The 12,846-nt window shown below is 40.7% G+C and overlaps 1 protein-coding gene across 1 annotated transcript in view; it reads right to left on the bottom strand.

The window, feature by feature from the left end:
- LOC145394038 (uncharacterized) overlaps positions 1-11,743 on the bottom strand; it is a 160,440-nt gene extending 148,697 nt beyond the window's left edge. Inside the window, exon 1 of the mRNA XM_080268008.1 lies at positions 11,629-11,743. Within this exon, the coding sequence (XP_080124134.1) occupies positions 11,629-11,743 (115 nt within the window). The remainder of the gene's footprint in view (positions 1-11,628) is intronic.
- Between the last annotated feature and the right edge of the window lie 1,103 nt (positions 11,744-12,846).

The raw sequence follows: 12,846 nt of genomic DNA, 5'->3' as shown, positions 1-12,846 counted from the left end.
AGCTATAGTAGTAGTAGTAGTAGTAGTAGTTGCTGCTGTTGTTGTTCCTTAGCCCTGGTCTGTCTGGCCACGCAGGTTAATTATTACTGAGATGTACCTGTGTTTGGATTCCAGGTGATCTATTGTGTTCTCTCTCTCTCTCTCTCTCTCTCTCTCTCTCATTAATATGTGTGTGTGTGTGTGTGTGTGTGTGTGTGTGTGTGTGTTAAAGCTATCACGAGGTAGCAGAAATACAATCACACTAAGAAAACCCCCACCTAGGTCATCAACTCCTTGACCTTGACCTCGTAGGCCATTCCATCTTAGAAAATACAGGTTTGTGTGGACAGGGTTGAGACGCCATGTTTTTCTTGGCTGTATGTTAAGAAAATTTTATACTCGGGACCGGCAAACCAAGTAGCTCTCAAAGTGACCCTCAAAGTAGTTCTCAAAGTAGTCTTCAAAGTAAGTCCTCAAAGTAGCTTTTAAAGGAGCCTGATTTGGTTTGCTCTATTTAGCTTTCTTTCTTTTTTTATTCGTTTCATTTTTGTTTCATTTCGTATCCTCTCTTTACCTCTCTCTTTTTTTCTATTCAATTTGATTTGGATTTGTTTTTTCTTTCCTTTTTTATTATTCGTTCTGCTAGGTCAGGTTGGGTCAATCTACGTAAGTGACGTCACAGCAGCAACCCCTATGCAACTTCTGGTGTTGCAGATGCCACTCCCCAAATCTTCCCTCTCCAACATCACCTCTTAATTTGCAATCCAACCTTCTTTCTCTGCAACCTGCCCTTCACACGCTTAAGACACACCCTTTTTCCTTGCACCTTTCTTCTCCCCTCAATCGTTTCCTTTGCAACATCTTTCACGCCAGCTTTTCCTTGCCATCCCCGTCTCTCTCTCTTTCTCTGTCTCTCTCTCTCATTCTTCATCCTCCTCCCTCTCCTCCTCTCTCCCCCTTTCCTCCTTCCTCCCTCCCCTCCCCTCCCCCAGCTCACATATCCAGCATTACTATTATTATTATTTCCTCTTTCTTTCCGGCGGTGTGGTGGTGTAGTGGTGTGGTGGTGTGGTGGTGTTGCACGCGAAGGGGCAGAGGTGTGGCTCGTTGCTGGGATTGCACGGCCGCATTGCACGCCCTACCACACCACACCACCACACTACCACAAACGTCACTATAACCAGAATATTACACTTTGCTACCATCCAATATCACACTCAAATATACCAGTAGCCATCTGAGCTGAAACTACACTAAAATACCACACCACTTCATCACACCACACTACCACCACCACAGCCACACCGCCACCACAATCACACCACCGCCACATCACACCACACTACCCCAACCACATCACACTACAACCACCACGACCTCACCACATTACCACCACCACAACCACACCACACCACACCACGTCTAACCACCACATCAAACTCAGGCAAGAATAACACGAGAGTTTTTAAAAATTCAGTCTACTGGCACAATCATCAATCTATCTATCAATCTTCATCTATTTTTATTGTTATTTTTACTAGAGAATATTAAACACTACAACGTCCAACCTTTCATTCCGCTGGCGTCTTTATTTGCATTTTATTTATTTATTTTTAACACAGAAAAATAACCAACACGGAAAACTTCAACCCCTTCAGCCTGAGGGCATATTTTATTTATATTCTTGTTAATTCTATCTATCTCTCTATTTATATTCCAATTATTCTATCTATCTATCTTTTTTCCCGTCATTTCTACCTATCTGTCCAATTATATGCCTGTTCTATATATCTATCTACCTATTCATATTCCAGTCATTTCTACCTTATTTCTTTCGGAGTAGTTTTCTCGTTCTGAAGGAGTTTACGAAGGCTATATTAATCTAGCACAAAAAGACTCCATTTATTCATCTCTCTCTCTCTCTCTCTCTCTCTCTCTCTCTCTCTCTCTCACAGATTGTGGGCTAGGCATATTAATTTTTTAGCTATCGCACGTACGTATATGTGTACACAGATAAACAGACAGACAGATAAATAGAAATACTGAGTTAGACAGACAGGTAGACAGACATGAACAGATATAGGTAGACAGATATAGACAGACAGACAGATATATAGCTGGAGACATAATTATACACAGATGGATATAGATAGACAGATAGATAGATAGACAGACGGACAGACATGGAGACAGAGATAATTGTAACCTACCAGAGTATAACTGATATGACATTATCTCCGTTAATAAAGAAAAATAAGAAAAACCAAAACTTGCATATGAGAGAGAGAGAGAGAGAGAAAGAGAGAGAGAATGAACCACACGAAAAGAGTAATCTCATAAACACACGAATTTATTGCTAAAAGTAAAAATTTCAAGGAAAAAATAATCAGGAAATCCATAAACCTTTTTCTGACGGCCAGGTAAAAAAATATATTGCCAAAAAGTATTTTAAAAACTGACGAATAATATGTAATGCAAAAAAAAAAAAAGGGGGGGACGAAAAATATATATTGCAAAAAATATATATAAAAAAAAAGTTGACAAAAATATATATTGCCAAAAAAAGACCAAATTATACCTCGTCTCTCTCGCTGAAGAAATTGGCTGGAAAATTGCGTCAAAATTACCGAGGCCGAATTTGCATTTTTGGGGGGATGGGGGGAGTATTTCTGGCCAATTTGGATAATCCGTAACGCCTCTTCCTTAGCGACTTATTTAGCCTTTTTGTTTCTGTTCTTTCATCTTAACATGGCGCAGATTTTCGTCCTTTTGCAGCTTATTTCCCGTAGCTCAGCAGCAGAAAAAGATAATGTTACGGCTCTACATCCTTCCCATAACACTTCTTCATGACTAGCGCTAAGTTCTTGTGGTTCATCTCATGCTACAGGATTCTAGATGGAGGGATGCCGACTTTACATCATGTGAAAAAGGTGTAAAAATAAATACGAATAATGAACCCCTGACAAAAATTCGCTAAGAAAACTCATGTCACCTGTGATACGAAAAAAGTGCAGAAATAAATACGCGCCAGGTAATGGCATGCACACGTGAACGGCCTGAGCGCGCGTGTTCAAAAAGTCTAAAGATCTAAAAACACCTTTAGGATTTTCTTTAATAAAGAAAAACTGGCACAAACAATTGTCGCACTGATGTGAGTGGCAAGTAGAATTTGATGAACGAGAAAGATAGAAGTTGTGTTCCTTGGCAAACCCAGAAGTAAACCATTTGCATGAGGGTGCTTGAGACAGGAAAAAAAGAGCATCATTATTAACACTGTGATATACTTTGTTCAACCACCCCTACGTTCAGCCTCGCTGGGGTCTTCCACGACCCCTAGGCTGAAAGTTTGCTTTGCTCCATCTCTCTCTCTCTCTCTCTCTCTCTCTCTCTCTCTCTCTCTCTCTCTCAGTATAATTATGAAAACAGTTGGAAAGCTTTTCAGAGAGTTTGTCTCGATTGATGTAAGGGAGGCACAGGAAATAGCTTACTGTGTGTGCCCGCACGTGTTTGCTGATGATGAAAAATATTGCGCAACTTTCTTTACCGCTTCCAGCGTAACGTTGGTGCAAGCGTGCTCAATAATTAATCGCTAGAGAAAAGGTGTTACAAGGCCTCATGACCCGGTGTAAATAGGGGAAGCGTGCACAACCGCCCACAATACAGGATTATTATACTCGTGCGAATAACTGCCCGCTGTAAATACCTGTCAAACTCCGCCATTGTAATCTCGTGTTAATAATACTCCTGCACCGATTATTAACCCAGAGATTATTGCCGCTCGCGTGTATAAAACCTACGCCCCCCCGACCTTTCCTCCCTTCACCCTATTCCTCCATTCCCTCCTTCCTTCACCCTATCTCTCCACCTCCACCTCTCTCTCTCTCTCTCTCTCACCCACCCCCGTGTCAAGGTTAACCCCATATTAATCGTACTCCCGTGTAAACTGAACTCCCGTGTAAATTATATCACCGTGTAAATCATACCCCGTGTAAACACTGTACCCCCCAGCAAATCGCGACCCCCATGAAAATCGTACCTTGGGCGGGAGCAGCGTGTGTGCGTGTGAAGATTCCCCGAAAAATTACGGCCTCCGTGAGAATATTACGCCATGAAATAGCCACCGAGGGGTTAAATAAGTACCCCTTCAAAGTAGCCCCATCCTGGCTGTTCTCTGTGATGATACCAGGGCGATAATGGCTGCCTTCGTGATCATTCCACCCCCGTGATATCACTCCCGTGACGAAATTTCCCCCGTGATATTACCGCCGCCAACGAAACTGCAAGAGGTTATGTATTCACCTATGTTTGTCTGTCTGTTTGTCCAGACGATATCTCCAAAAGTATTTCAATAAAATTTGGTGCAAGGGTGGTCCATGGGCCAAAAAATTGATTAAATTTGGAGTCGGATCCGGATCCGGACCCTATGTATCCCGCACAATACCTCCAAAAGTTTTTAATGAATTTCAATAACATTTTGTGGAAGAGTGGGCCATGGGCCAGGGAACAATTGATTACATTTGGGGACGGGTTCGGATCCTGTGTATTCCACACAATATTTCCACGGATCCGGATCCTTTTTAATAGCAGTGGCATTAGCGGAGGTAAGCGCTCTCAGAGTGCTTTTTAGTTACCTCCTGTGACGATATAATACCTACCCTCGTGAAGTCACATCTTCGTAAAACACCTCCGTGATATACAGCCCAGCGTGAAATAGCTACCTGTGTCTTATAACATTCCCCCGTGATACTACAACTACCGCTACAACCAACATGCGATATCCAAAAACGGAAAAGCGCTAACATCAAAGGTTAAGGAAGCTCCCTACCACCTCTTCCTACGCGATTTATTTTTGGACTAGAAAACAAAAATTTTCTTCCAAAATGATTGTTAAGAAGTAGGAATGGCAGAAGTGCACAGATAAGAGATGAAAAAAGCACAGAAACAAGAGATCATTCAGGATGGGAGGAGATTTGGAGACTTACACTCATTACTACATTCCACACTTTAGTCACAGCCTTGTAGCTGGTGGAATGTAGTAATGTCTCCAAATCTCCTCCCATCCTGACTGCTCTCTTGTTTCTATGCTTTTTGTATCATCTCTTATCTGCGCACTTTTGCCACTCCTACGTCTTAACAATCATTTTACAAGAAAATGTTTGTTTTCTAGTTTATGATATCTTTGTTGAAGTATAATTATGCATAAAGCAATTGTCAGATTTGGATTGTTACATGCATAGCATAGTGAAAGACCAAAACGAGGATGCCTTCCCGTGGAATGAAGTGTTTTGGTACGTTCTTTAACTGTGGGCGAGCTGTAGCTAACCAATACTGCGCAAAATGGCGTACTTACGGGTGACCGCGATGCGGTTTTCAGGCCGTAACTCGCAAGCCGTAGCCTGAATACTCTTCTAAACATGAAAAGAAACATCTACACTTGACAAGCAGCATTTTGGTGTATAGTAGGCTCGCGTACGCCTTTTTGTTTTGGAGTTATGACTGATGAAAAGGAAAAACAAAGTCGATATTTTTGCGACTCCTACAAAGGTTAGCAAGACTTTGCGAGTAGTTTTGCACTTGAATAGCGAAGGTCTTTTAGTTCATAAAGCTTACTTACAACTAAGCTTTGCGACCGTTTTCCCACGGATGCTCCTATACCCTGTAAGAGTGGACGCCACTCTGAACCTGCGCCATTCCTACTTACGATGATATGGCAGGCTGATACCCATTTGTACGTTATTTATGCAGGTTATGCTGAGGCTGGAATAATTTATGGAACACCAAGTAGTAGAGTAAGGTGTAAAATGCAAACTAAATCATTTAGGAAGAGGTGTTACGGAGGTTCCTTAACTGACGAGCCCTTGTGAGGCGTAGGGGCCCGAGGCTTGACGGAACAGTTTAGCATGATGATCCCGGGATTCTGGCCTTTTTTATTTTTAAGTTCAAGAAAGACAATAAAAATCCATCCATCCATCAAAGCATCTATCAATATATCTGTCCATCCATACATCTATTTATCTACCTGCATCTATCATGCCTATCCATCACCTAACCACACAATCTTCCACCCTCCGATCAATACTCTTCATTGCTCCACTTCCTCCATCCACCTGTGTTCCATTCCTCATCCACCCAACGAACAACCACCATGCATTCCACTCCGTGTGTGTGTGTGTGTGTGTGTGTGTGTGTGTGTGTGTGTGTGTGTGTGTGTGTTTGTGTGTGTGTGTGTGTGTGAAGAAGGGGACAGAGAGAGAGAGACGGAGGGAAACCAAGGAGGGAAGAAGAGAAAAAAGACCAGAATGATGACTGAAGAGAGGATTGGGTTGAAGGATGAAGTTCAAAGAAATGTAATGGGGAGATAGAAGGAATATATATATATATATATATATAAATATATATATAAATATAAATATATATATATATATAAATATATGAGAGAGAGAGAGAAAGAGGGGGGGAGGACGATTGGGGTGAGAAGAAATATGAATGGATTACTCTTAATCCTCCATCTATCTCTCTCTGCCTAGATGATGATGATCCCAAGAATAACAAGAACAAAACAATAACAACAAAAATTCAGGGTAGTTACAGAGAGGGCTAAAAATACACGTGTTATCAGGAAAGGGAAATAAAATGATGGGGGGAGGGGCTATATTTAACTAGGGTACACACACACACACACACACACACACACATATATATATATATATATATATATATATATATATATATATACAGATTCGTACATACATATTCATACGAATACACAAAACACATCAGCATAAACGTACATTACTTTGTTTACACAGCCAAACCCACGCGCTTTGACATGCACATACACGCTCTCTCTCTCTCTCTCTCTCTCTCTCTCTCTCTCTCTACCGGCTTAAGCCAACAAAGGAACAAGTGTCAAGCAAACAGCATGTGGCTTCCTCTCTCAACTATTGGCCGCTAGTCTCGCTCTAGGTGTGTGTGTGTGTGTGTGTGTGTGTGTGTGTGTGTGTGTGTGTGCGTAGGGGTCAGTGTGTAGGTGTTTTTACGCACTGAACCCTTTGACGCTTGCTCGGATCACCTGTGTGTTTTACTGAACCAAACACCATGTGATTTAATACACCTCAAAAACACCTAAAAAATTCAAAATGTTTCTGTGTGTGGGGGGGGGGCGGTCTTTGGTGTGGCATTCAATTTATTTTAGATTGGCAGTGCTCCTTTCTTGCGTGTGCGGCTTTCATTACACACACACACACACACACACACACACACACACACACACACACACACACTAGCAGGTACACCCACACACTGACCCCTACACACACACACACACACACACACACTAGCAGGTACACCCACACACTGACCCCTACACACACACACACACACACAACCTTCAAGACATGTGGGGCAGGTGTAGTGCCACATATCACCGGGGGTCAGGTAAAACAAAAAAGAAAGAAAAGAAACATGCAAACTCACACCCAACCTGAAAGAAGAAGGAGTAGGAGCTTCGTTGTCTTAGGAGCCTCCCTTAAATTGTCAATGTTAAATAATAATGATTTTATTCTTAGTGTTAAATAATAGTTTATATTCTTAGTGTTAAAGATACTGTTTTTATTCTAGGTATTAAATAATATTGTTTTCATCGCCTTCATTACAAGACTTCTTCCCAAGACCGAGGAGTAGGAAGACAAGAAGAAACATGACAAGAAAAAGACAAGGGGAAGAAAAATAAACAAGACAAGAATAATACAAGAAAAGACAACGGGAAGAAAAAGCGAAGAAAAAAGTCAAGACTCCATCATAACCCAATGTTAACTCAAAAAAATGAAAAACCCGTCATCGGCCAAAAGAGGTATGCACTCTCTGAATACCCCCATCTAAAAGCTTAATAATATACCCAGGTGTTACTACCAATAAAGCATCCAGGTGTGATCGGGACAGGTAAGGTCTTTATTGATTTACTTTTATTTATCAGGTCAGTGAAGTTTTGGTGTTGGGAGAGAGAGAGAGAGAGAGAGAGAGAGAGAGAGACTAGAGAATACGAGTACAGGGAACTATGTGTGTGTGTGTGTGTGTGTGTAGAGTATAATGGAAAAAGGAAAAGAAATAACAGAGGAAAAGGATGAGAAACGAAGGGAAGGAAATTGTGTGCATGTGTCTGCGTATGTACTGGTATGAAAGAGAGAAAGACGCGGGGAAGGGGCGGGGGAGACTGGTATTCTGGTATTCTTTACAACGCTACACCAACACCTACACCAACACCAGCAATGGTTTGGTGACAAGAGCAATTTTTAATCATATTTGGCCCCGACAACAATAGTAGTAAGAGAAGGGGAGGTTGCAAGTAATAAGTGAAAGTATATTAGTGGTATGGTGTGGTGTGGTGTACTGGGGAGAACTCTCATCATCATCATCATCATCACTATCCTAAACCAACAAACAATACTTCTCTAGTGTTTGGCAGGATCTCTCTCTCTCTCTCACACACACACACACACACACACACATATTGCCCCTCCTTTAAGCCTTCGAAATTAAAACAAATATTCATATCTAATCACAATAACCCTATTTCCAACTGATTAAATGTGAGTTAGTAATATCAAGAAAAAATAAATATAAAAATAAAAATAACTGGAGAAATAAAAAAATATATATATAGCATTTTTCCCACGATTATAAGTGTAAAAAAGTCGAAATGAGAGAGAGAGAGAGAGAGAGAGAGAGAGAGAGAGAGAGAGAGAGAGAGGTGGTAGTAGTAGTAGCAGTTGTAGTAATAGTAAGTGAAATATGGGTTGCGAAGTCCTAAGAATTTCATAGCAATTTCCCTTCTTTACACGCCAATTTAACTCTGCCTAAAAATACCATCCCTCCATCTTAAATACACTTAGCAATTGATTAACACTATAATTTAATGCTAGTCACGAAGAAGTGTAGAGCCGCAGGAGCATCATTTCTACCCACTGAGCAACGTGAACTGTACCGCGAAGGGACGAAAATCTGGGCCAATTAAGGTGAAAATCTGGGCCAATAAAGGTGAACATCTGGGTCAATTAAGACGAAAATCTGAGACAATTAATGTGAAACTCTGGACCAATTAAAGTGAAACTCTGGACCAATTAAGGTGAAACTCTGGACCAATTAAGGTGAAACTCTGGACCAATTAAGGTGAAAATCAAGACCAATTAAGGTGAAAAAATTTAAACAATCTGATCTAAGCTAAATAAAACCATTTAGTGCCTAAATTAGTAGATTAAATAGGTGTAGTTAGGATGAAACAATACGAAACAAAACGGGAAAAAATGGAAGAAAAAAATGTCATAAAAGCGTTCAGGACGGAAGTAGGTTATGCACTCATTATCCACATTTCCAAAAAAATTATAACACAAAAAACAAGAAAACGAAACATTCTCCGCCCTGCTCCCCAATTACGTCCCTCATTTCCCCTCCCCTCTCCTCCCCAACCCTCCCCTCCTCCCCAACCCTCCCCTCCCCAACCCTCACCCCTCATTCTTTCTCGTTTTTTAACAATTATAAATAGTTCTCGTAGGGCCAGAAAAAAAAAAAAAATGGAGAGAAAGAGAGAGAGAGAGAGAGAGCATATCTACCATAAAAGTGTCCTGCAAAAATAGCCCAAACGTCCATCCCTTTCACTTACCATTGGACTCTGCAAAAGAGAGAGAGAGAGAGAGAGAGAGAGAGAGAGAGAGAGAGAGAGAGAGATTGTTTTAAAAAGTACAAAAAGGGGAGGAAGAATGAAAGAGAAAGAAAGAATGAATAAATGAATATAAGTATAAAAGGAAAGAGTAAATATGTAAATAAAAAAAATAAATAAAGCAAAGAGAGAAAGAAAAAGCACCACTGACCTGACAGGCAATAGCGACAGTAAGGGAAACAAAGGATCTGTTTCCCTTACTGCCCTCCACCGTCAGAGAGAGAGAGAGAGAGAGAGAGAGAGAGAGAGAGAGAGAGAGAGAGAGAGAGAGAGAGAGAGAAATAAAATACTGACCATTTATTTTATCTTTTACCTCACGTAAGAAAAGTAAAAAAAAAAATGCAGGATTATCTTTTTGATCGCCAAGTGTATGATAATAGCAATAACAACAACAACAACAACAACAACAACAATAATAATAATAATAATAATAATAACAATAACAGTAGTAGTAATAGTAGGCAGGAGGGTAGGTATGTAGGTGGGTGGGTGGGTAGGTAGGTAGGTAGGTGTGTAGGTAGGATGTACGTATGTATGTATGTATATATGATATATGTATGTATGATGTACAGTATGTAGGTAGGTAGGTAGGTAGTACAACATGAAGGCGTCCCTGTACAACCTTATACCAATAATCCATATACACAGCTTCAGAAAACTTAAAGGAAAAATATATCCCCTTCCCCCCCACAAAATTCAGAGGAAAAATAAATCCCACCTCCAGAATATTTAAAGGAAACAAATCCCCCCTCCAAAAAAAAAAAACAGCCTAAGACATCAATAAGCGAACAATATAATAAATGAACAAATAAAATAATAAATATAATAATAAACAAAAATGAAAAATATAAATAATAAACACTGAGATGACAAGAAGCAGTAAGTAAAACGTGGGTTGCAGCGTCCCTAGAGTTTTCCGCGAATGTAAATATCCGATATACCGTGATTTACACCCACACACACATGCACTGATACGCGTATATTCTTCTAGGTACAGGCTTGGATACACACACACACACACACACACACACACACACACACACACACACACACACACAAACACACACACACACAATTATCCTACATACATTCCGTAGGGACAAAAACAATTTCGAACAAGCAATCAGTGCTTAACATACTGTACACACTCAAACACGCACACACATATACATACATACACCATTTACAAGGAAACATACATGCACACATACATATGTACACAGTATAATAAGGAAACGTACACAAGTAGCTTAAACAAACATCCTTAAGGACACACACACACACACACACACACACACCTTTACTACACTACGCAACAACCTTCATGCCTAACCTTTCCCTCCCTGCCTCCCTCCCTCCCTCTTCCACTAATTCCTCTCTCTCTCTCTCTCTCTCCTCCACGCGTTGCTCTCTTTTCTACTCTGTGTATCTTCCTTTTCTTCTATTTCTCCTTTTCCTTCTCGGCCGCCTTCTCCTCCTCCTCCTCCTACTCCTCTTAGCCACACATTCACCTTATTCATCCTGACACTTCATTTTCTTCCTTCCCTCTTCCCTCACCTGCCTCTCTCTCTCTCTCTCTCTCTCTCTCACACACACACACACACACACACACACACACACACACACACACACACACACACACACACACACACATACACACACACACACACACACTCATTTTCCACTTCTTTAACAAAATTCTTTTGCTCATCACTGGCCATTATCATTCTCTCTCTCTCTCTCTCTCTCTCTCCCTCCCCCCCTTCCTTCCCTACTTTCCTCCCTGTCCCTCCCTCCCTCCCTCCCTCCCTTTCTCCATCTCTCTCCCTCTCCCCTCCCCGTCATTGCCCTCCCCCCTCCCTTCCTCTCATTTCTCCCTCTCTCCCTCCCTGTCCGTCCGTCCTCCCTTCCCTCTCTTCATCCTCTTTCCTTACCTTGGTCTTCATCGCTGTCAACCTGCATACAGTCTGCCATCCTCATCACCATCACCATCATCATCATCACCACCACCACCACCATCCCCACCTCTCTCCTCATCAAGGCAGTCATCTTCAATTCCGCCTCATCTTCGCCAAACGTTCACTTTCGCCACCCTTTTTTGCCCAGTCATTTTCGGCCTCATTTCCATCGCCAGGGTTCATATTCCTTCGTGCGTTTCTCAGTCACTTTCGCCTCTTTTCACTCTCTCGCGTTGGCTTCGTTTCGTTTCGGTCAGATGGATTCCTCGTAATGTCATTGCGGTTTGTTCGATTCTGGTTTTTACTGTCGCGTGTTTTATGTTTGTTTCGTGTGTGTGTGTGTGTGTGTGTGTGTGTGTGTGTGTGTGTGTGTGTGTGTGTGTGTGTGTGTGTGTGTGTGTGTGTGTGTGTGTGTGTTTATTTTTCGCTTATTTTCGTCCTTTGGGTTCGTGTTATAATTTTTTCATATACTTTTATCCACTTTCATGTAAATTTCGCGGCTCTATTTTCTATTAATTAATTTTTATTTTCTCATGGTGTTATAGTTCTCATGTTTCGGTTACATTTCTCGTTTTTCTTAAATTATCTTTTTTCACATCTTTTTTCCTTTATACTTCCCTAATATTTCTTTAATGGTTTGGTTCCCACGTTTTCTTTTTTATTTATTTATTTATCTTTCCTATCTCTCTCTTACTTTTTTCATTTTTTTAATGTTATCAAAATTTCGTTACCCAAATAATTCCATTAATAGCCACAGGGGATCACACAAGTCACATTTATTCTGTATCAGTTATTAATTTTAGTCAGTAAAGTTATCGTTTTCATTGCTTATTTTATTTGGCAAAGGTATTTCTTTTCCTTGTACTTAACCACTTACAGTAAAACAATCATCTTTATTATGTAGCCTTCAGTCAATAAAAAAAAATTAATCGTCTTCAACTTGACCAATTTCTTTAGTTTTTAATTATCAGGAAAATTAATTCGACTAAACACCTTAAATTATCTGTGCCTCAGGTCATTTTTAGTTCACTCTCAATCAATTGGTTATCCTGGTCATCTCCAATTGCTCCCCTTTAAGTTATGAAAATGGTCACCTTTATCATTTTCACGTCACCTTCCTTCACGTGTATTTATCAGCGCAATCGTCTTCATCATCTCGAATCGTCTTCCTCATTTCCGCTTCGCAAAACTTAA

This window comes from Coenobita brevimanus, chromosome 26 (assembly GCF_032717465.1).
Source record: "Coenobita brevimanus isolate Jiangsu-jjx chromosome 26, ASM3271746v2, whole genome shotgun sequence".
NCBI lineage: Eukaryota > Metazoa > Arthropoda > Malacostraca > Decapoda > Coenobitidae > Coenobita > Coenobita brevimanus.
The sequence above is the reverse complement of the archived record's forward strand: the minus strand, read 5'-3'. Positions and strand labels throughout refer to the sequence as shown.